This window comes from Gekko japonicus, unplaced genomic scaffold (genome assembly GCF_001447785.1).
Source record: "Gekko japonicus isolate JY-2015 unplaced genomic scaffold, Gekko_japonicus_V1.1 scaffold36, whole genome shotgun sequence".
Taxonomy (NCBI): domain Eukaryota; kingdom Metazoa; phylum Chordata; class Lepidosauria; order Squamata; family Gekkonidae; genus Gekko; species Gekko japonicus.
In genome coordinates, this window is record NW_015164182.1 from 1,819 (window position 1) to 25,888 (window position 24,070).

The following is a 24,070-nucleotide window of genomic DNA, read 5'->3' on the forward strand; positions in this document are numbered from 1 at the left end:
ACATCAGGGGCCTGGCGGTGGACCTGCAAGGCCTGCGGGAGTGTGAGGAAGCCCCGCCAAGGCCCTCCCTGACCCCAGGCAGGCAGGGGTGGGGAGAGGTGGGGAGGAAGCAACTTACCCTCCCTCTTCTCCTGCCTCCTCCTGGCTGAATGAGGGCCGGAAGCGGGGCGGCTGGAAGCAGGGGGCAGGGCTTCGTTGTGTGCCCCGCCCCTCACCCGGGGGAACTGCGTTCCCCCACGATCCCCCCCGAAATGACCTCTGCACAGAATGCTTGTCACCATCCCTTCCCACACCAGGAGCCACAAGCCAAGTCCAAGGCAAATCCCTGAGATACTGGCAGAGCCACTAGAACTTGACTTGCTTCATGCATAACCCTCATCCCCCCATTTTTTTGCCAACACATCACCATCTTCACAAGCAGATGGTGATTTTTTTCAGCACTTGGGCCAAAAAAGGTTGTCTACCCCTGGCCAAAAACATAGAAACTTGGGGGGGGGGGATCTTTAGAAGAAGCAGCCTTTTCCTTTGCATTCTAGGAAGAATCAGAAAGGACCAAAAGGCTAACTAGAACAAACCTTCTCCAAGGAAAAATTATGTCCCACCAACACAACCTCTTTTCCCACGACTAACTCCCATAATGCATAGTGCATGTCTCATAAGCAAAGAGCTGCCATTTTCTAGGCAGGAGCTATAGGCAAACAGGTAGCTAGTGCATTCAAGTCAAGCAACCATGTCTGAAATCACTGGTACAGCAGCTAGATCGTGGAACCTAGGAGACTCAAGTTCAAATCCTTCCTTAGCCATGAAACCCTACAAAGTGGCCTTGGGCAGTCACCATTTCTTGATGACACAGGGTTGATGTGAGATTGAGGTTACCCCCTGGAAAACCACCTTGAGCTCTTTAAAGGAAAGGTGAGCTCTAAATGGGATAAATAAAAGAAAGGAAGGCTCGGGGTCACTAGCCAATCAGTCCTCAAAAGAACATGCAATTAACAAAACTTTACCATGAAAGAAAATATCACACCAAACACCAAGCAATTTGACCTGACATCTGGTCTGCCTGGGAAAAAGGGGTAGGGGGAGAAGGAAAGCATATAATCTCTGATTATGACAGGCCCTAGCAGAAGCAGAAGGAAAACCATAAGAGACTCTTTCTCAGTATTCCTACCTTTTTGAATTCATGGATGGCTTTCGGGGCCCATTATTTGGCTTTTAGCCTCTGGCTTACCTATGATGTTACTATGTCGAGCGTGGGCAAGTACACTTTTAACATATTTCTCCTTGCTCGACTGGAGGAGTTCCTCTGGGATGCATATTCGCCGTCTAGTGGGGAAAAGATGACAAGTCATTCCTACCTAGCAAGTGGTGTGAGAAAAGCAAATAACTGAGAAGCGTAGACAAAGAAAGCTACCACCTTACCATTGTTTGTTGTGCTCTGCAATTAATTGCCTGTTTGGGACCCTGCACTTCCAAGTTTTAGATGACTGAAGTCTCCTATATTTTTAGACACTACAGCCAAGTCACAGCAGGTGATGCTTGATGAAAATCTGTTTTGAGCAACAACGCTTTGAAATGTTGGCAGGGATGAGGCCACTTACCACCCGCTTTTCAGAATCTAAAGTTCATGGGTTGCAGATTTTTTCCTCATCAGAGCTGCACAAACATTTTTCTCAGTCAACTGTAAAATAGTGAGAACTTACTAACAGAAGCTGCTTATATGTTATGTAGCATTAAATGACCCGTATCATCCAAATCCAGCACCCAAAGACGTCAGCTATCACCTCCTAACTGAATAGCTGAATGTGTTAATCAAACTCCTAAGTACGCTTCAGAGCATCCCACATAATGGGGCTTTTCATTAGATCCATTGGTGTTCACAGTGCAAGAAGTCCCTCAGGCTTTACCAGTCGGGGGACAAAAACACCCAAAGCTGCGTAAAGTGTATGTAGATAATTGGGCTCAACCCGTACCCCCTCCAGGAGGTCAGGAAGCACACTAACATCTTCATAATTTGCAAGAGAATCTCTGCAAGGTGCACCAGTGAGGTTTAAAAGCCCCTCCGGGAGGCAGGAAAAAAATGACATGAGCAGTCCCACGCACATTCCAGCTGAGAGCAGCAGGTGGAACTGTGCCCCCCCCCCCCCCCCCCGGGGCAAACAGTCCTTTTTTGGTGGGATGCCAGCTTAACCTAGTTACATATGAGCTAAGATACACTGGGCCCATGCTCCTTGGACCACATGAGGCAGCGGCGTCAGCAGGCTTGAGAATCCACCTTGAAAAACGGGACCTTAAGGCCTTCGTGTGAGGGAACTTTACCCAAGCCTTAACCCAGGAGAGTGAAGAGGAACTGCCACACCAGCAACCAAGGAGCACAATTAATCTATTACATGAGCGTGCAGTTATATTCAGCTGACACAGAGACAGAAAAAGATCAGGTAATTCAAAAAAAGTCAAATTTTTAAGTGAGGATAGGAACTTGCAGATTTACACCCCTCCCCATGCATATCCAGTGCCACTTTCCACCCTACTGCAGTTATTCTGCTGCTGTTGTTGTTTAATTGTGGCAAGTATACTGCTATACAGTGATACACCAACTGCTGATTTTTTTAAAAGGCTCATAAAAAACTCCTCTGGCAGCATCAGATTGGAAATGGTGAGTACGAGAGGATGGGGAGGAAAAACCGGAGAATTACCCTCCATAGATGTTCTGTTGCTGCTACAAATGCAGAGATGTTACTTTACCTAGCAATGATAATGGGGGTGGAATCCCCCCCCCCTGCAGAAGCAGCCAAACTGCCAACACGGACTTTTGTCTCGGTGGACCCAGCTGGGACCAGATTCTTCCTAGAGAGATGACCTACAGTATACCTAAGGGTATAACAGGTATATGGAGACAGGTGTCTGAGAGGCTTCCTAGGGGCTGCCATAGTCAGCAAACAGGAGGTGACTGCCAAAAAACAGATGTAGTAACATTGTGATAAGAGGCACTCTCCTGGCAAAGGAGGAAGTCGGGTCCTAGCAACTGAGGCAAAAGGTGGCTAAGACTCTGGGGAGGGGGAACTGGAAGCAGCCCCAGGCTACTGTGTGCTTTCAGCACTACTATGGCAAATGTGCCATATTCGTCAGTGGCTTCCATGCCCACATTTAGGGGCAGGTAAGGATTCCGCCTTCTGAGTGGACACTGGGACATCTGGCCATAGGGAAAATCCTGTGGGAGGGAAAAGTACCACCCCCGCCCAAAGTATCAGGGTTAAGTATGACTTGCAGCTGCCAAAGACTCATGGCCCACAAAAGAGAAATGCCTAGATATTTGGCAGAAGGCCAGAGATGAGGTAAACTGTCTCTTCCCAAAGCGGGCAGAGCTCAGGTACCTATCAGACTATGGGTTAGGGCTGTGCCCTCTGAAGCCCCCCAAAGGCTATCACAAAGGGAATTTTAAAAATCTAAATATTCAATCCACCAGTCTGACTGACTGTTTCTGAGTCACCCAGGAGGTCCCTCCTGCCCACTTGGACATGGAACACCCAATTCAGTAATCAGCCATGTGCTTGCTACCATCTAGTGGAAGGCACAAAGACGCAAAACACTCCAAATCAATCCGTATCAGATTTTAGGAGTTCTGATTTAAAAAACAAAAAAAACAAAAAAAAACAGAGACTCAGAAGAGACCAAAACACCCCCTAAATCCCTGAGATTCATTTGCGCAATTGCTAGCAGCATGCCATGAGCAGAGAGTGCGAAAAGACAAGAATGTGGCTCACCAGGCCACAATTTACTTAGGAAACCAAGCCAAGCTGCACGTAATAGGGGAAGGCATTCTGACCTCCTGGAATCATCAGGGCTGGGGTCTTCAGGTTCTTCAGGGCTGGGGTTTTCTGGCTCTTCAGGGCCGGGGTCTTCTACAGGATCCTCATTTGGGGCAGTGATGGAACGTTCCGTTGCAACCTCTGTGGCAGAGTGCGATTCTCCCTGAGACTCACATGGTGGGTCACTTACACTTTCCCTTCCTACCTCACTTTGCTCTATGAAAGCCTGTCCCCCAGAGGGCCTGTTAGTCACCACACTAGCAAATTCACACTCGGCCCTTAACTGGCTCACAACTGGTGACTCCTCTCCTACCGTCTGAGTAGCTTCCTTATCCACTATCCCAGATCCACTATCCCCTTTCTTTAGGCTAAAAGAACTTGGCTCAATTGACATGACATCTCTAAGTCCAAGCCCATCTGGACTCCAACTGAGGCCCATTTTATTCTCAGAATCTACATTTGTGTTGCTTCCTCCCCCTGGATTTGCAGCGGCACTGTTGTGAGGAAGACTACTGCTAGAGGGGACTGAAAGGCCAGTCAGAGGGAGAGACTCTGGACTCACATTTGGGACCTTAGGAACACTCTGTTGCTGAGTGACTCGAAAAGGCACCTCAGCAAACCCACTGCCCACTTCTTTTACACTGAGCCCTAAGGAGATGTCACTTGTGGCTGTCTCCGGCTCATCTGCCAAAAGCCTCTCCTCATCTTCAAGGGTGCCACTGAAGGAGGAGTCAGAGGACTCCCCATCAGAGGGTTCCAGTATGCTGTCATCACAGTCTCCATTGGAAATCAGGGGATAATCCTGAAAACCTGCTATTCCGTTGCTTGAAGATGAAGGAATTGCAGTTGCCAGAGATGTCTTTTGAGAAAGGAAGGGTGAGCCACACCGCTGTTTCTTAACATCTGCTTGCAAGGCTTGTTCCCCCTCTTGAAAGTTGTCAAAGGGCCTCTTGTTCCTGGAAACTAAATCATTTAAAATAGTGACTTTAAGTTCATGATAGAGCCCGGAACGGCAGGAGCGGAAATACCTGCTTGCCATGCTTCTTCCCTCACTTCTGCACTTTTTATATGACCCCTCTGCTCTCCAGACTAGAAGGAGTTAAGAGATCCTACACTCAGCTTTTGCCAAAGGTGCTCTCAGTGGCCTGCAAAAAGAAAGCAGAAGAAGCTACTGAAGAAGTCCCAACACACTGAGCTCTCTTCCTGCTCCTTTTAATCATCCACATATCTAAGAAACCCATCTCACTGTTTTTTCCTCCTCTTTTTCCTCCGAGGTCTGCACTTACCTGGAAGTAAAATCAATTAGACTAATTTCTAAGTAAACACAGTGAGGAAGGGCAGACCAGTCAGAAAAAGCTGCCCACAAATATCCCTCAAACCCAAGAATTTGCTGCATGATGATTAAAAGAATATTATCTGTTCCAAAGCTTGAACTTCAGGAATTAAGCTTCAAGAACCAGCATGGCTAAGGGGTCTGTCTGAATCCTCCCCCTCCCTCAGAGGTGAAGCTATATTCTACAGCTAATACAACAAGGAGCCTTGTCGCACCTTAACAAATTTACTATGGCATAAATCTAATCTCCTCCTTTTTTGTGAGCTGGAGCCCAAGGGCCACAGACCCCTGCCTCAGGCTCTCACTCGCAATCTTTCCATTCTATAGCGGGGGTCAGTGTTCCCTCTAAGCTGAGTTAGTGTGAGCCAGCTCACAGATTTTTAGCCTCCAGCTCACAGATTTTTGTCTTCGCTCAGAAGGGATGGCTCCAGAGCAAACTAATTTATGCTGCAGCCAGATCACCTGCTCACAGTTTTAATGCCAGGAGCTCACAAAGTAGAATTTTTGCTCACAAGACTCCGCAGCTTAGAGGGAACATTGGCGGGGGTCACAGTAATTTACCAGGTTCTTAAACGAGCCTCAATGAAAATTGCTAAAGCACTGTGTAAAATTTAGGTAGCGGTTTTAAGCACACTTGCTAGGAAATAAGCCTTACCAAGTAAACTGAGTGTAAGTGCTGTAAAAATGACAAATAGCAACAGAAAGCAGGCAGAGAGATGTCTTTCCCTGCATCTCCAAACAGAGGATGGGAAATATGTTATTTTTCTTAATGCTGCTATTTGTCAACCAAAGCCCCCAGAAATATTCTTGCAATATTCTTCCGCAATTGTAACAAGCCATTCTCAAACTCTTCGCCAGACATTTGTGTATCTCACTACTTACACAGAAACAAGTGACAGAACCAAGCTTACATGACATAACCACCAGACACTGCAGAATCCATGAGCTCCAAGTAGTGTTTTTTTAAAATCTAAACATTAGCCCTGCCCTTGAAAAGTTTCAAAAATTTGGGGAATCTGGTATACGCCTGATACCCAGATAACCTTTTCATTGGCAGGTGCTACCTCTTGGTTCTGTAGATTACAGTGAAGAAACATCTTTTAGTCACAATCTTTCTACTAGTCTGGCAATGTAAAAGGCTCAGAGACACCAGCCACATTGGGATGGTACTGGCTATACACAGAAGAAAACCAGTCCATAGGAATAATCAGTTCTTCTATTGAGATTTTTAAAAAACTAATCAATAGCAGGCCAGTGTGCCAGAAAAAAATGCTACTAACCCAAAAAGATAGGGTCAAATATTGGATTAAGGTAAATACCATCTACACTAGTAGCTAGCTTGTTTAGCGTACTATCATCAAGTACAGGAAAACACTGGCTGAGAAATGAGTTAATTACCACCAAATTCTACAGTCTAGTTCTTCCACTACCCAATAGAAAAACCTTGGGGAGGGCTCATCTCCTTTTCCACAGCTGTTTTGGGGGTGGGAAGATTACAAGGAAGTAACCTGCACTTACTATCTAATGTATGGTTGTTAAAATCAGAAATATATTGCGCCAAATTTAACAGGTATACTTCTGAACAACTGTGCTTAACACTGAGAGCCTCATTTTGCTGGGGAGGTTCATTCTACCACCCTTATCAGTCGGCTGCCTGCCTCTTCCACATTCCACCCTTCCTTTTTCAAAACAGCAGGATACTACAAACAACCAAGCTAGTGTCACCCTAACCTTCCACATACATGATCATAAAACAAGGTGCTCTCTTATTACACCCCCTTCTGCAGGTTTCAGAAAATGCAGGCTTTGAAGCTGCACTGAATTATTCCTTAGGCATAGAGGTCTAACTCATATGGCTCCCTACTGCATGAAAACATGATTCAAAAAGTGCTAAATACTTTACACAGTCTCTGTGGAATAAACTAGTTTTGTGGGGTAGAAAATTTTCTAGGGCTTTAGTCTTCAATTGAACATTTTCCACTTCTAAACTTCATACACGTTAATAATTAATGAATGGATGCTATTGCCAATACAATATGAGGCAAGTTTGGCAGCTTCAAAGTTAGAAGAAAATCAAGTTGTGGGTTGATCTTACTGGCTCTGCAAGTCCCAATTAAAATCAAAGTTAGAATTCCTACTTGCATGTCTCTTCTCACATGGTACAGTCACCAGTGTGATATGCAACTAACAAGATGAGCCATTAACATCATGCTCTACTAAGGCCAATAGAAACTTTTCTGACTCAAATTCTTTCAGAAACCCAAAATCACTGGAAGCAATGAAGTACCTAACATGAAGTGAGTTAAATGAAAAAGAGGTCCTGCTGAAATGTAAAATGGGGAGAACACCAAGCAGCAAACAAAGAAACAAAAAAGATCTCTCTGCCTCACGATTTGTCATGCCTGCTTCATTAACTTTAGACAGTGGAAACTGTGGCACCTTCAGCCCTGCTCTTTGTTGGGGGGAAGGGGATACGTGGCACCCATAATCAGCTGCTGTTTTATATTTGCATGCAGTCGAGACAATGACCACACAGGAAGCAATTTTGATGAGCAGTTTCAGATGTGCCTAGGAGGAGAGAGAAGTGATCTCAGGGTTATGTTTCACTTTTTCCATTTTAAATTGAGTTTAAAGTCCTTCCGGCCATAGCAAACAAAACCAGCTGGATTTGAAAAGGGATACATGCTTAATGCACTGTCTTCGGGACATACCTGCCAAGTTCTTCTTCTAGATTTCCCTGGAACACTTTCATGTTGGGCTATACCCTGGATGGAATGGGCTTCTATGAATCCTACCCAACAGAAGTCTAAGGAAGTATTAAGATATCCCTGCTTACCCAAATCTTGCTGTGTGCCCCCCTCCCCAAACAGCAAGAACTGCAACTGATTGGGCAAGAGGGTGGGGGAGAAAGATAAAGTCTCTGGGGCTCTTTGATTCCACTTACTTTTAATGCAGGCTTTGTCCTAGCCTTCACACAGTTCAGTGGCAGAGAGGCTCATCTGCCCAAGTGTGTGTGGGAGGGTCTCAGCTCTTCCCTAAGCTCCCTCCCTCCTTCAGCTGCTGGTGCCAAGCCAGCCACTCCCTCTCACAGGTGGATGTGTGAAGCAGCAGGGGGACCCATTTTTTCCCCTCAAGGACTTTCCACAATTTTCCCCCAACATAAAATTTGGAAAATGTAAGGGAACACTGAAATCCCCCCAGGTGGCTACTACCTGGTAGACCCAGGCTTGCATCACCACTCTGCCATGGACGATTCCATTTTAGCCAGTGTGATGTAGTGGTTAGAGCTCCAGACTAGGATTTGGAAGACCCATCTTCACATCCCTACTCTGCCCTGTAAAGTCGCTAGGTGGCACACGTTCAGCCTAGCCTACTTCACAAGGTTGCTGTGAGAATAACGATGTATGTTGTTTAGTTTCCTCACTGGGGAGAAAGGCAGAGTCTAAATAAGTAAAATAAAAATACAAAGGGGCGGGTGGAGTACTCGGCTCGGAAACGTGAACCGTTGAAACAGCCCAGAAACTCACTGACACGCCCCCCCCCGCCCCCCTGCCGACTGGAATTCTCCCCGTATACGAAAGAAACCTACAGCACCACCCCGAACAAGCCGTTGCCGAACCCTCAGGCCATGACGACCGTACACTCTTCCCTGCCTCCTCCCGGAACACGCGCCCCCCGCTGACTCCCTCTCCCACTCACCCACAGCCGCCATCTTCGCTCCCCAATTGCCGCTGAGCTGGGGGAGGAGCTTGATCACAGCTGGCCAGGCCCCGCCCACCTCGGCTGCCGATCGAGGTTTTCGGTGCTCCGCTCGGTCCGCGGAGAGTAGGTGTCGCCGCTAGGCCGTGTAGTAGAGTGTCGAGAGCAAGGAAGCTGATGCAACTCGGCAAAAGCCTGTCGGTAAGCAGGTGAATGAGGGGAGTATTGTGGTGTCCGCGGACAGGGAAGATGAAGTGAAAAAGACTTCGCGACTAGGCTGCTCGGGAGCTCCGATTTCCTCTCCTGCCGTAGACAGTGGAGTGAGGTGAAGAGGCTGGTTCGTCTCTGGGGGTAAAGGAAGGCCTGACTGGGGGGAGGCCTAGCAGCCCCACCCCCGCTTCAGCAGAAGGAGCCTTTCACATTCCTGATATACGAGGAGGGGTGCCTGACTGAGTCCCCAAGGGGCGAGAAAGGTCCAGTTCCGGCAATCTGCACTCATTTTTTCTCCCTCTAGCTGTTTGTATTGAGGGGGGGGGTGTTTTGATTTGTGCTGCTAAAGCCTCCAATCATAGAATCATAGATGTTAGAGTTGGAAGGGACCTTGCAGGTTATCTAGTCCAACCCCCTGCACTCTGCAGGAGCAGTCGAAATCCTCCTTTTCCCCTTCCCCTACTAAGCAGGTCCAAGTCAAATATCCTAGGAAACCCAGTTCCAAGATTGGCTCTATTGGGCCCATAATCCCCCCCCCCCCCGGGGCCCCCCCCAGGAGCATTCATGAGGAGATTGTGGAGAAATCTGGGTTTCTTTTATTCTGTGAGGCTGTCTGTTCTCTGTGGCAAACGTGTATTTGTCTCCTTTTCAGTCTCCAGATTATTGTTGCTTGGAGAGCAGCTGCTGGCACAATGGGGCACGAACTGACTGTGCAGGAGAAGTATCATCTGATCACCCGGAATTTGCAGGTACTTTTGCTGGAAGGGCTGAGTGGAAGGCTGACATGGGTTCCCCATTTCCATAGGCAACATAGTGGCACAGAAACAGTCTGGCCAAATATTAGTTCAACACATTATAAAGTCTGCATGTCTCCCACGTGGACGTTCAACAGAATGTTCTGGGAGTTTCCTGTTGATAATTTAATACCTAGTGGTTTACAAGGAGGCTTGAGCCTCCTCTTCAGTGCTGTTTTCTGACCTGAAAAGGCCCTGGGGATCTGATCTATTTAATGACTACATGATATATATTTAGAAAGACAAGACTGCCAGATTGAGAAAGCAGAACAAAAAATTGAAATTTTGGAAACCTAGTGCAGGTCTAATAACCTGCATTTTTGCTGTTTATGACTCTGGTCGCTAAGACAATAAAGACAATAATAATAATATTGCTAAGACAATAATAATAATAACCAGTGTTTTAGATGCATACCAGAAGACTCTGGGAGGCCAAATTTGGAAGAGAGATTTCATGAACTGCTTCAAGATTATTTGAAGATATGTCCTGACCTGGATAGCCCAGGCAAGCCCGATTTCGGAAGCTAAGCAGGGACAACCCTGAGAAGTATTTGGATGGGAGACCTCCAAAGAATACCAGGAGGCAGAGGCAGGCTATCAAGCAACTTCTCTGAATGTCCTCCATGCCCTAGTAGGAGTTGCCAGAGGTTGCTTTGCCTTCCAGGCGCACACACACACACACACAAATGCAAAAATACACACACAAAAAGATTATTTGAAGATACAAGGAAATTTTCCGATATTGACCAGCTATTTAGCGTGAACTCAAGATTTGCATTCAGGAATCAGCTGCCCCAAGATACATTGGTTCAGTTCACTCATAAGAAAGCATGAGATGCAATACTAAAGAAACAAAGAGAATCTCCAGTTAAAGTAGCAGAAAAAGAAGTGCAGATCTTTCAGGATCTACCAAAAAGGAAAGATTTTGCCTTTCTTAGACAGATTTTACAAGAGTATCACTGGAAAATACCAATTGCAATAGAGGTATACTCGCCAAAAGAAAGGGAAGTAATCAAAATAGAAGAACAAGCCAAGGTATTGGCGGAAGAACTACAAGCGGAGGATTTACATAGAGGAACTGAAGGAAAATTTTCAAGCAACCCAAAGCAAAGTTCACCTAAGAGCTCAGAAGAAGAAACGGTTATGGCATCAACACCAGCACAAAATGGAAAAATTTAAAATAGTATCAGTAAATATTAATGGACTAAACTCTCCCACGAAACATTACAAAAATTTTCAGCCAGTTTAGAAAGCAAAATGCAAATATTTTATGCCTACAAGAAACTCACATAAAGAATAAACATGAACATATTATAAATAAAAAATAGGTAAAGTATATCTTGCTTCAGCTCTAAACAAAAAGTGTGGAGTAAACAACCCACGATTAGAAGTATTAGAAGAAATAAGAGAGTAGGAAGGAAGATACCTTGAAGATACCCAGAAGGAAGGTATGCATGCTATCAACAATATATGCTAAAGTTAATTTTTTTGATATTTTTTCCCAAACTATGCTATAATTTCAAGATAAAGATGTAATGGTTTTTGGAAACAAGAATGAAGTACTAGATCCAAAGAAGGATAGATCTAGGAATTCTAAACGTGAGAAACTGCCAAAGAACATAATTAGAAGACACCTGGAAGATCAAGCACCCAAAAGGCAGAGATTTTACATTTTTTTCTGATAGACATCAAATGTACTCAAGAATAGAGATGTGCTAGATATCAAAAAGTTAAGTAGTTTGGCAATGGAACAGAAAACTAAGAAGAAGGTGGGGACTAAATGATGCTCTTTTACTATAAGATGTAGTAAGCAAATGTGAAAAAGATCTGGAAGAATTTTTTAAAAATAAATAATACAGAAGGAATGTCCTCAGCTACCATTTGGGAAGCAAGTAAAGCTTTTATTAGCAGAATCTTATTAGCAGCTGATGCCAAGAAGAAAAGAGAAAAAGAAACCAAGATATTAGCAGAAAAAATCCAGAGATTGGAGCAAGAGCACAAAAAACTTCCAATAAAGACACTTTAGCAGAGATCAGACAATTAAAAAAACAATTAGACATGTTAGAAATGGAAGAGGTACAGAAAAAAATTAAAATTTCTAAAACAAAGGCATTTTGAACATGTGAACAAACCTAACAGATACTTGGCATAGTGTCTTAAGGAGAAAGAAAAAAGAGTAATAACACGTATAAAGAAATGAGATCAAACATGTGGAAAAAGAAGGACAGGAACAATTTATCAATGTTCTTTTAGGATTGTACAAAAAGAAGCCTCTGAACAGTCTGGTTTAAATCAAAGCTTCAAATCTACATTCATCTGAGGCACCTTTATTCTTTGGTCAGCAGGTCTAATTATTTACTGAAACCTGCCAATTCCTGACTTTTGGCATGCAGAAGTGCTTTCAATGGCATAGAGAGCCAAGACCAGTAATTGCTTCCCAGTGTTTTTACCTATGTCTGTGACGGTTCATGCCCAAGTCAGCCTTGCATGGTACTGAGTACAGAGACTGATGACCCAAAAATTCTCTGTGTCCTGCAGGTTTCTGGTGTAATTAATATTTTCTCATGGATTGTGAAAGTATCTAAGGGGCAAAATAACTGGAATACTGTTGCTCTAGAAAGTATTAGAATGTTGATTTTTCAGGATGATGATTTTCATTTAGAAGCAAGATTATTCCTTGAGGTAGAGCTTAATCACAGCTTGACCTTGTTTGGTTGCTTTGTCCTTGAGTGGCTGTGATAATATTTCACAGGGCTTTTATTGTATATTAGCAGTTTGCTTTTCCTGTAACACCAACCCATTTGTCAGCTTATTTTTAGCATTTTCAGTTTGTTCTTAATATTTGGAGGAAAGGTTAGAAGATGGGAAAAGCAATATGGGCAAATTTGTAAAAGTACACTAAGGTGAATGAGGGTTTTTTTAAAAAAAATAATAGATTATGTACATTCCATGTACTCTGTGTATTTGCTTTTCTGTGTGCCTTTTGTATATAAGACAATATGATTAAATTTATTTTTAAAAGCAGCTTGGACCATAATAGAAGTTGAGTTTTTTAATCACTAAGGGGCTCTCCATTAGGCTGGTTATGACTGAGAAAAATGTTGGTGGCCTTGAGCTGCATCTGTAAACTTCTCAGTACCCAAACAGAAATCTCTCTGTTTTCTATTCATATTTGAATAGCTGATCTGAGGCAGGGCATTCCTCTGTGAAGTATCACTGTGCGGGCCTCTCTACTGTGACTCTGCATTGACAGCGATAAAAAAAAATCTAGACTTTCATGGTTGTGCAGAATTATCTGCTTCCAGTGAAGGCTAAATGGAGCCTCCCCTGTAGATCCTTAACTTTGCATGAAACTTTTTTGGAAATAAATTTTTAGTTTGAATTTTTTTTAAAGGATACAGAAAGAAAAAAGGAACAAAGAAAAACACATAGGAAATATAATTACCAAAAACCTAACGTAAGGGCAATTTTACAGATATAGAGGACATTCCTTTATGCATGAAACTTGAATGACTCGCGACTTGAGAATTATTGAACTCATGCCTTACTCAGTGCTTTCTTCAGTTATTCTTATGCCCAGGACACCCACATCATCCGCCCTTGAGATGATGAATTTGTCTCTGTTTGCAGGAAGTGCTTGGAGAGGATAAGCTGAAGGCCATTTTGAAAGAGCGTGAGCTGAAGATCTACTGGGGGACAGCCACAACGGGGAAGCCTCACATAGCTTACTTTGTTCCTATGTCCAAGATTGCAGACTTCCTCAAAGCTGGATGTGAGGTAAGGATGGGCGTGGCGTGAGGCTTGGCTCCTTGGTTCTTGGCAAGTAGCACAGTGATGGAAAGGAGGTTTTGAGACAATTCAGAATCTTTTGTTCAATGATTCTTCACACTCCATGGGTCAGTGCATACTCGCAGTGTATGCACACATGCACCAGCATTCCTGTTGGTTAAGACGGGGCCACCCATTGCCAAGAAGGAGGCAGATGGTGCCTGCTGTCTCAATGCCTTGTTCCACAGAAGTAAAAGGAAAGGGGGTGCAATTGTGGACATGGTGGAGTGGGGGACAGACCAGCGTATATAAGGATCTGGGAGGGTCATCAGTGTCTTGGGAAGCAGGGGGCAATCTTTTCCCACTCTGTGTATCTAACATCACAGCTGGACAAATGCAGATCAAGCAACGATTGTTCCATTTTCCTAAGAGGCTGAGGAATTTTGGCTATGAGGCCACGCATGCTTTGACAGTGGTCTTAGGCACACATTGCTTGGAAGTACTAAGCCATTGGGGATTGACTGCAAATGTGGTTCCAGATGGGGGTGTGGTCTGTTTTGCTTTCTTCATTCCCATGCAGATGTTGAGTGTTCATTCAAGTGCCATTGCTGACACTGAGGTGTACAAATACTGGATTTAAATGCCCTTTGACCTCTCAAAAGGCACTTGGAGAAAGGATCAGAATTAGAGCTGAGGTGGAGGTTCTCAGATGTTTCCAAGCAGAGCCTAATTCTAAATTTATTCTTTTTCAGGACCCACATGAAAAGTAATTCTGTGCTGCTTTTCCTCTCCCCAGAGTAAAACAAAATTTCCCCAGGACAAGTGTAATAGTTAAAAATGAAAAATAATATATAAGATTAGTGAGCAACAGGCTGTATTTGAGGGCCATTTCACATATTATGCAGTGGCAAGTCCAGGTTAGCCATAGAGCTCCTCCCCGCCGAGCATTTTCTCTCCCAGCTCACCCTATTCCTCCCTCTCCCACCTGGTCTTGTGACCTACCTGCAAAAGTATCTTTGGTTCCCAGACCACAGTTCAGGAACTGCAGGGCTCAGGGGCATGAACTCAAGTGTGCTCATCTCAATCCTAGGTGACGATCCTGTTTGCTGATCTCCATGCCTACCTGGACAACATGAAGGCCCCCTGGGAGCTTCTGGAACTACGTACCCAGTATTATGAGAATGTGATCAAGGCAATGCTGGAGAGCATTGGAGTGCCTCTTGAGAAGCTCCGATTTGTTCGTGGGACCGACTATCAGCTCAGCAAGTAAGACTGTTGGGGGGGGGGTGTGACACACCACAAGGAATGATGCTTCTTTTAGCCAAGGGCAATCCCCCCCCCCCCAAATCCTGTCCCTTTAATATAGGCTTTTTTTTGCTAACAAGTCGCAACCAACTTATGGTTGGTTTTTACAGCAAGAGTCATTCAGACTTAGTTTGCCATTGCCTGCCTCTGTGCAGCAACCCTTGGGGGTCTCCCATCCAAGTACAACTGCTTAAGCTTCCAAGATCTGACAAGACCAGGCTACCCTGGCTTATTTAGGTCAGGGCAACAGAGGCTTAATGGAGTGTTATTTAACAGACAGTGTTATTTATCGTGAAAAACTTCACCTGCTCACTTCTACACATTAAGCCTTTGTTGAAGGGACAGGATGTTTTTCTCCAGGCCTGTTGGCAACCCTAGGCAGTGCTCATCCAATAGTTCTGCAGGCAGCATTTAAACTTATGTCATATTTCAGTCCAGTGTCCTGGGCATGAACCAAGGTCTGGTGGTACATTAACAAGACTCATATGCTCTCAGCTTCCCTTGTATGCTCTGACTTCCCCTCTTTCTTTTTTCCCCAGCAAACCATAATCTACCAGTTTGGCTGTAAAGACAAGTTGGTTTGCTGTGAAATAGGAAATCAGGGACAGAACTGAACTGTGCAGGGATGTTAGAAGATGAAAGCCTCTTGCTCAGATGCTGTGGTCAAATTGTGGCTTAGCCATTGTCCTGGGCCAGGGGGTTTCCTAAGGCAACAGTGTAAGCTGCATGACGGTGCTCAGTTCTGAGTGTGGGTTTCCCACCTCTCAGCACAGTGCTTTGTCCATTATGCAGAATTGTCTTTTAGCTTAATACAGAATCTTGGAAGGTTTAATAAGGCTTCAGTGCTTTAGGGCAATATGATAGTACAGGTAGAAAATAAGCCAGCAGGCCCTCTGACGTTGCTCCACTCATTCCATTGTTCCCATAATGCAACGTAATTAGATGTCAGCTTCCAGCCTTGTCCCAAGCAGCTGCCATCTGGCCTTCTGGTCAAATGTTGTGATGCACAGCCATGAATAGGAAGTGTTCACTGTAGGGAACTCGCCCATGCAGATTGCATGGCCCAAGATGGTCCTGCAAGCATCCCAGCCTGCCTTATGGGTAGGGCTGGAGATTTAACAAAGGCTTTGGCTGCAATGGTCTGGAATGGCACACCTGTTCCTTAGGGCAAGATTGATGGTTGCACCCTAGGTGAGCACAAAAGAACGAGTCTTTGAAGGAGACTGAGGGATATCCTAAGACACTTAGGGAAGGCGGTGGCACATCTGTAAATGTCTTTCTCTCTGAAATGCTGTTGGCTAGGTGGTTTGTGGAAGGAGAGGGCACATCTGCTCACAAGAACTCCCTGTTTTTCCTTCTCAGGGAGTACACGCTGGACGTTTACCGCCTGTCCTCTGTCGTCACCCAGCATGATGCTAAGAAAGCAGGTGCAGAGGTGGTGAAGCAAGTGGAGCATCCGCTGCTGAGTGGCCTCCTCTATCCAGGACTGCAGGTAGCTGATGGGGGGTGGGGCATCTTCACCCAGTGCCCATTTCCTGGAAAGGGTGTCCTAGAAACCACAAGGTTGCATGCATGTTGAGCCAGTTCATTAAATTCTTCCCATGTGGGGAAAAGAAAGAAATGTATGTGGGAAGAGGGGAGAATGGTTTGCAGATCAGGCATACATGGAACAGCCCCAGACATTGAGCATTCGTGGTGATTATTCCTCTGTGTCCTTGGTGTGGCAGAGGGAGAAGTAATGTCTGCTTCATTCAGCCTTGAGCCCTTGGGATAAAGGCTACAGCAAAATCTAACTAGGAAATGGATTGTGCTTGAACTAGAGGGTATTTGGTGCAATTAGTACACAGTGAGCTTACGATGAATTAATGCAATATTTGTTTTCCTTGTAGTTAAACTCTGGAACTTTCTGCCACAAGATGGGTGTGTGTGTGAAGTGTATAACCGGTTTGTAGATAAGCATTTCTCTGTCAGAAATCAGTTGGTGTGCAAGCCCTCTATTTTTGTGTCTCCGCAGGCACTGGATGAAGAGTATTTGAAAGTTGATGCACAGTTTGGAGGAGTGGACCAGAGAAAAATTTTCACCTTTGCAGAAAAGGTTGGCACTGAGGCTTGTCTTGTGTGCTCAGCTGTTCATCTGACTTGTCCGTTCTTGCCTGCCAGTCACAATTCAGTATCTTTTTTGGCCTTCTGGGCTGGCTCAAGCCATTCTGGTGCCTGAGGCAGGAAATCCAAAAGGCAGTCTATCCTCCCTCTCTCTCCTTCCCACCCCATCTAATTCAGGTGGGACAGGCCTGCTGGGAAGACTTTTTATGCAAGCCCTATTGAAATGAATGGGAGAAGCGCAAGATCAGGGGAGCCCCATGTAAAGGAGACAGTTTTTGGAAGTGGGGGGGGGAGCGGTATTTTGCAGGGAGTTGCTTCCTCTCATCTCCTTTCCTCCATTTGAGCACCAGGATCTCACAGCCCCTGACCTAGCTTGTGTTGTGCCTTTCTCTCTCTCCCTCTTTGTCCAGTGCCTCCCATCCCTGGGCTATGCCAAACGCATCCATTTGATGAACCCGATGGTGCCTGGGCTGACCGGCAGCAAGATGAGCTCTTCAGAGGAGGTTGGTTCCTAAACCTGGCTCTTGGCTGTGGTAACTAAATCCTACAGGGAGGAGATCTTAAAATGGGGCGGGGGGGGGGGTTGAATTCTCTAGGGCTGGGAAGGCCAAGCAGTACCTACAGAGAAATACTGGGTGGAGTAACCCTGGGGTAGCTTTTTCCCAGCTGAGGATCCATGACTAATAGTAGGAGTATTTTGACAATGGAACCTGTTTACTGGTGTGTGTGTGTGTGTGTGTGTGTGTGTAAGTGTGTGAGTAACTATCCTTCACTTGAGGATTTTCAAGCAGAAGCTCAACGGCCACCTGTCGAGAATGCTGCAGCTTTGGATATCCTGCACTGAGCATGGGGGTGATTAGATGACCAAAAAGATCCTCTTCTCATTCTGATGCTTTGATTTCATATCACACCATCCATTGAGCAATTTGAATCCATTAGAATTAGTCCATCTGCTTGTATTTGCATATGAATAAAACAGTGACTGCAAAATTATACTTTGCTTTTAGGTGATGCGTAGAACATGGTACACAGTCGGAAGCAATATAGAAGAGGCATTCTCTTCTGCATGGGAATGCCCCTTCTAAGATGGCACCTGCTGTCCATGGTTCTTATAAATATTTTTAATATAGATTTTTTTAACACTTGCACTGTGACTGATGAGAGGCACCTTCATATTGATCAGTCAAATATTTGATCAGCTAAAGATTGCAAACCCTACTTCTGAGTCCTTCTAGTCCTATGATTCCTCTGCCTCTTAAAAACTGGTAGACACCCCTGCCTCAAGAACAGCTCTACAACTTGTGGGCAATTCCAGGAGAATCCCAACTCCTCTTTCTTCTCTTTCCTAGGAGTCCAAGATTGATCTCTTGGACCGTAAGGAAGATGTGAAAAAGAAGCTGAAGAAAGCTTTTTGTGAGCCAGGGAATGTGGAAAACAACGGCGTCTTGTCCTTCATCAAACACGTGCTCTTTCCACTCAAATCAGGTGATGATCTCCAAGCATCCAAGGCAGGAGCAGGACAGGGTGGAGAGAAAAGTGTCTTGATTTGTGGACCTTGGTATGCTTAAGAGTGCTTGCCATTCCCCTGATTGACTGGGAGGCCCATCTCTCAATGATTACAGAGATGAGGGACCCTTTCTCATCTTCTTGCATTTCCTCCCTCTCAAGTATCTGCATTTGGGCTCTTTCTGCTAGCCACGGGGAGGAACAAGGAGGGGTATTAAGGTGGTCCCTGGAAATCCTCAACTGATTCATCTATGCTGCCTGCTGCTCACCTGGCTTAAAATATTTTCCAGCAGCCCTGAGAGATCATTGTTGGATGCCATCTTTGTTTTAATGTGGATCTCTCCTCTTTTTTGCCACCTGCAGAGTTCGTCATCCTGAGGGATGAGAAATGGGGAGGGAACAAAACCTACACAGACTATGGGGAGCTGGAGAAGGAGTTTGCTATTGAGGTGATGTCCTGGGCTGGGGACAGAGGCGGAGGCAGCTGCTGTGCTGTCAGCTTGCATGTGGGGGAGGGTCTGTCTTTGGACTGGTCACTTTTGCTTGAGCCTGAACTATCCTGCCAGGCAGGCTTTGAAACGTGATGGGGTGGGGGACACTGATATTCTGCTCTGTGTTTCTTGGCAGGGTCACTGCAAGCTTGTAAAGGCAAACTAAGATTCATGGGGGGAGGGGGCAGTGGCAGGGAGAGAAGCCGAGATCCTGAGGTTGGGTCTGGGGCTCCTGCTTTGCATCCGAGGCACATTATTTCTGTAGTCCTAAAGTATGCATACCAGAGGCATTTTCCTAAAACTTTTCTGCATCTAGTTTACACAATATATACTTTCTGCCAACTTATTCTTTATATAGTGACACACATTAAACTCCTTATACTGAATCAGACCATTGATCCATCAAAGTCAGTTTTGTCTACTCAGCCTGATAGCAGCTTTCCAAGGTCTCAAGCAGAGTTTTTTCGCATCTCCTCCTGTCAGATCCTTTAATTGCAGATGGCAGGAATTTAACCTGGGATGTTCTGCATGTCAATCAGATGCTTTACTACTAAGCCACGGCCCCTCTTAGACATCACTGTTCGTGATGCCATGCAGACTGCAAGGAGATGGGTCCTGTGCCAAAGAGCTTACAATCTAAAATTTGCCATAAAGAATATGGGATGAAGGTGAAGAAGGCTGTGATAAACAGAAGAAGAATATGCCTTGACTGGACTTCTAACAATGTCCATCTTAACAGACACCTTCCTTAGGGCTGCCGTCCTAGGGAAAGCTCGTTGATATGAGTGGCAGCCCCACTGTGTGCTTGTGCCCCTTCCTCATTCGTTTCTTTGGGGTTGTATCATACAGAAAACTGCTGCAATCTATAAATCAAGTCAACAAACGTCCATGGGATTGTCAGGCCTTAATACCTGGGGACTGACAAAAGGGCATTGGAAGTTCACAAGGGTGTGTGTGTTGGGGAAGGTAATATGTAAACAAGGGGGGAGGGACTAATTGGATCTCTGCTTCCCTTCTCTGCAACAGATTGTCCATCCTGGAGACCTGAAGAACTCTGTTGAAGTGGCTTTGAACAAGCTCCTGGAGCCTATCCGGGAAAAGTTCAACAGCCCCCAAATGAAGAAACTGGCCAGCTCTGCATACCCTGATCCCTCCAAAGCTAGTAAGGGTAAAAAGGCACTTGCAGGTTCCTCTATTGCAGCAACTTCTATGGGTGGGGAGCAGGAAGTCCTCTTTGAGGTTCCAGACTTCCAGCCTTCTCTTCTTGCCCTGGCCATTAATGAAGTCATGCATGATGAAACAGACGGTCCCTGAAGCCAACATGTCAGGATTTGAAAGAGTGGCGTTAACTGCTTACACAGTGTGGCTCTCTCCTAGGTTTTGCCTGGGTAGACCTTGCTGAGGACCCTGCCTGCACTGCAGATGCCTCCCTTGTTCTGGTCCTCCTTTTTGGGGGCTGCCCAATTAGCAGCCAAGGAAGGCAATCAGATGCTGCTTTTGTAGTTTTCCTTCCGATTTCGAAATCCAGTTCTGGGCACCATTCCGCCCAGATACTTTTCTCAAGAATTTGAGTCACATGCTCCGCTTCATCTTCATGCCTTCCCAGCATTCTAGGGGAAGGGGAAAAGGGAATTCTTTGTTCCTCCCTTCCTTGATCTGTGTCCCACCTTGTCTTTCTTTCCCCTTTTATTTCCTGCCTCCACCCAGTCTGGTACTTTGTATTATTCTTGTGTACCTCATATTCTGCAGTTCCTAGGTGGTCTTCTGTCTAGGTTGCTTATAAACCTCAAGCCTTCAGAACTTTTTGTGTCAATACAATCTCCCCAAGAGCTGCTCTCCTTCTCCTTGTATACAGAGCCTGCCATCAAGGGCCCTGTGAAGAACTCTGATCCTGAGGAGGTGGTGCCTTCCCGGGTGGACCTCCGTGTGGGAAAGGTGCTCAGCGTGGAGAAGGTAGGTGTCCAGGCATCACCGCTTTTCTATCTCCTGCCTTGGAATGATCGCTGGGCTCTGTCTTCAAGCCAATGAGAGAATGAAGCATGTTTGCAATACTCACGTGTGCCCCCTTCCCCGTGCCTGAGCCTTGACCCTGTTTTCCTGTCCTCAGCATCCTGATGCAGATGCCCTGTATGTGGAGAAGATTGATGTGGGGGAGCCTGAACCACGCACTGTGGTCAGTGGCCTGGTGGAATTCGTGCCCAAAGAAGAGCTCCAGGATAGGCTGGTGGTGGTGGTGTGTAACATGAAGCCTCAGAAGATGAGAGGGGTGGAATCCCAAGCCATGCTGCTCTGTGCCTGCAGGTGGGCTGAGAAAGAGGGCCGGGGCAGGGTGGAAAAGAGCAGCACTGCAAATGGACTTGGGTGGGGCAGCAGAGACCATCTCTGTACATGCGCCCAAACTGCCCTCTTGGCTGGCACTTTCACCCAGTCAAGCAAGATGGGGCAGTAGGTGAGGGGAGGTGGTGGTGAAACTGGCTCACCTTTGACGCCTTCTAAACTGATTTTTGGTTGTTCTCTGCAGCAGCGGGGAACCTTCCCAAATAGAGCCCCTGGACCCCCCAGCAGGCTCCTGTCCCGGGGAGCATGTGTTTGTGGAGGGCTACGAGAGTGTCCAGCCAGATGATGAGCTGAAGCCCAAGAAGAAGGTCTTTGAGAAGTTGCAGGTAAGGAGGTCCTCAGTGCTGGACACCCGAGTAGCCTGTGGCTGATGCAATCTTTCCATGGCTTCAGTAGGCCAAGCTGTTTCTTGGTGGTTGTCATTGACTGAGGATCCTTTGGTAATCCAGTATGGCTCTTGTGTAGCATTCACTGCAGGGCAGAGGAAGAGACCTTCAGGGTGTGTGGACTGGGGGAGGGCTCCTCGTGTCAGGTATCCCAATAACTCAGCACCAACACTCAGGACCTAAGTAGGTTCAGTTTATTGATCAGAGTAAAGGACACTCCATGAACTTCTGTGTCAGGAATAACATAAAATGAGCGGGCTAAGCAGTTATACCCCAATCATACAAGACCCCCTGATGAGCAGAGGCCAATGAGCAAACACCTGCAAGCGCGGGGGAAAGCTAACGGACCCCGTGAGGGCGGGAGACCAGCAAAGGGGGCAGATGAACCAGGCACTCAAGGCCACGGAGAGATAACAAAGCAACAGGGAGAAGACAGCTACAGGGAAAAGCAGGGTGGCAAAGCGCAAGCGCACAGCCCACACATTCCATCACATTAGACATCCCATGGCGGTGTCAACCGACACCTAGTACGTTTCCAGAGCTTCCAAAATATATATCAGGGTATAATGTGTTTCATTTGAAGAAGAAAACAGATTGCAAGGCATGGCTTCTCTTGGAGCTGGTGCAGAATCTGGAGCACTGAACGGAGAGAGACATGCACAGCATCTTCCTTGCTGTCTTTAAATTCTTTCCTCCAAAATTAGGCCATGAGGTGGTTCCAGTGGTGCAGCTTTAAGGCCAGGGCTCCCCTTGCCCACTGTGGGTGCCTGATGTGGAGCCAGGAAAAGCAGAAAATAGTTCTGGGCCATTTGCCTTGACCCTGATTGTTCTTTCGTCTCTTCCTCTGACCTCCGCCCCCCCCCCCCCCCCCCCCCACAGCCACCCAGATTTCTAAGGACAGCACAGCTCAGTGGAAGGGAAAGAACTTCATGACCAAACTGGGGAACATCTCATGCAAAACCCTGACATGCGGCAGCATCCGCTAAGACTTTTTGCCTGCCCCTTTCACCTGTTCCCTGCCTCTTGCTGTCCATCGATCACCCTACCCATTGAAGGATTAAATTACCGTCCATCAGTCAACCACAGCTCTTCCTTGGTGTTCCCAGCCAGAGGGTCCCTGCCAAGCTGCATCAGATCTGTGGAAATTTATGGCTTTGATGTCAACAGAAAGTGATTGGGGGCACACAGATGGAACCCTGTTAAAAACGAGTATGTCTAAAGAAAGGAGGCACTGTATTTTCTGGACTGTGGGGGCTAAGGGAAATCTTCCCCCTTAAAGTATTCTAGAAAGGGGGGGGAAGGGGGTGAAGAAGTAGAGAGACTTCCCAGCCCTTTAGTGAACAAGCGGTGACAGGAGTGGAGGTGTATGGTCATCTGTCTTCATTTGTGCTCCGTCCTGGCTATAGAGCAGCTGCTTCCTTCCTCTTTTAAGTTGCTGCTGCTGTCTAGCTTGAACCCAGGCTGGCAGATCAAGAAGGGGAGAATCTCTGTTTAGCAGTGGTTTGGATTTCTCCATGATAAATGCCAAATTATAAGTAATTTATTGTTATCTTCCAATAAAATGCCACACCACAACTTCTTGTCTTTCAGTAGAGCTCACTTGGCTTAACAGGGCTTGTAGCCTTCTGTGATGGCTAACTAGTTTCTAAGGAAGCGGTCTCAAGATCGTTCTATTAGGACCAACCCACAGTATCTTCCAAAACTAATCTTTTGAGCTCTGGTGGACTCTTCAGGTTGGATGTTCAGAATAAAAGGGAAAAGAGCCAGGAGGAAGAAATGGTGTTTCAAGGAATGGCAAAGAAGTGCCCAGTCTGCAGTTCATAGGGTCTTAAAATGGAATGAAGTGTGTCCTGCATGTATACTTGGATTGGATTATGCTGGGCAAGAGAGAGTCAAACTGGACATGATGCTGGAATTCTGCAACCACCAGGTTTAAAAATCATACCTTATAGTAGTGATGGCGTACCTTTTAGAGACCCAAACTGCGACCCAAAACCCACTTATTGATCGCAAAGTGCCAACACGGCAATTTAACCTGAATACTGAGGTTTTACTTTAGAAAAAACCACTCATACATTAACTTAAGATGATCCAAACAAAGTAAGGAAAGCAATCCCAAATGCTTTCATTTACTTAAAATTATTTGGCAGAGAATTCCACACTTTAATGACGGTCTGGGCCTGGCTGGGGCAATGGCACATGTGCCCACAGAGAGGGCTCTGAGTGCCACCTCTGGCACCCATGCCATAGGTTCGCTGCCACTGGCCTATAGACACACACCAGGCAGGCTGCTTTAAACACCCTAGTGGGAAAAGATAAGTATCCCTTCGGA

The 24,070-nt window shown here is 45.9% G+C and overlaps 2 protein-coding genes across 2 annotated transcripts; one reads left to right on the forward strand and one right to left on the reverse strand.

The window, feature by feature from the left end:
• Window positions 1-1,228: 1,228 nt before the first annotated feature.
• Window positions 1,229-8,869, reverse strand: LOC107107734 (the record flags this gene model as incomplete). The annotated part of the gene is made up of 3 exons (XM_015408052.1): window positions 8,839-8,869; window positions 3,824-4,769; window positions 1,229-1,323 (listed from the first exon to the last, which is right to left on the reverse strand). Coding segments are annotated over exons 1-3 (1,054 nt in total), but the record flags the coding sequence as incomplete, so codon positions are not given.
• A 133-nt stretch (window positions 8,870-9,002) lies between these two features.
• Window positions 9,003-23,420, forward strand: YARS (tyrosyl-tRNA synthetase). Its single transcript, XM_015408069.1, has 14 exons — window positions 9,003-9,163; window positions 9,701-9,797; window positions 13,473-13,619; window positions 14,701-14,876; window positions 16,278-16,407; window positions 16,930-17,010; window positions 17,429-17,521; window positions 18,368-18,503; window positions 18,888-18,973; window positions 20,042-20,177; window positions 20,871-20,968; window positions 21,123-21,316; window positions 21,537-21,708; window positions 22,626-23,420. The coding sequence occupies exons 2-14, from the start codon at window positions 9,741-9,743 to the stop codon at window positions 22,722-22,724; spliced, it is 1,605 nt and encodes a 534-aa protein (XP_015263555.1). The 5' UTR covers window positions 9,003-9,163; window positions 9,701-9,740; the 3' UTR covers window positions 22,725-23,420.
• Window positions 23,421-24,070: the final 650 nt, after the last annotated feature.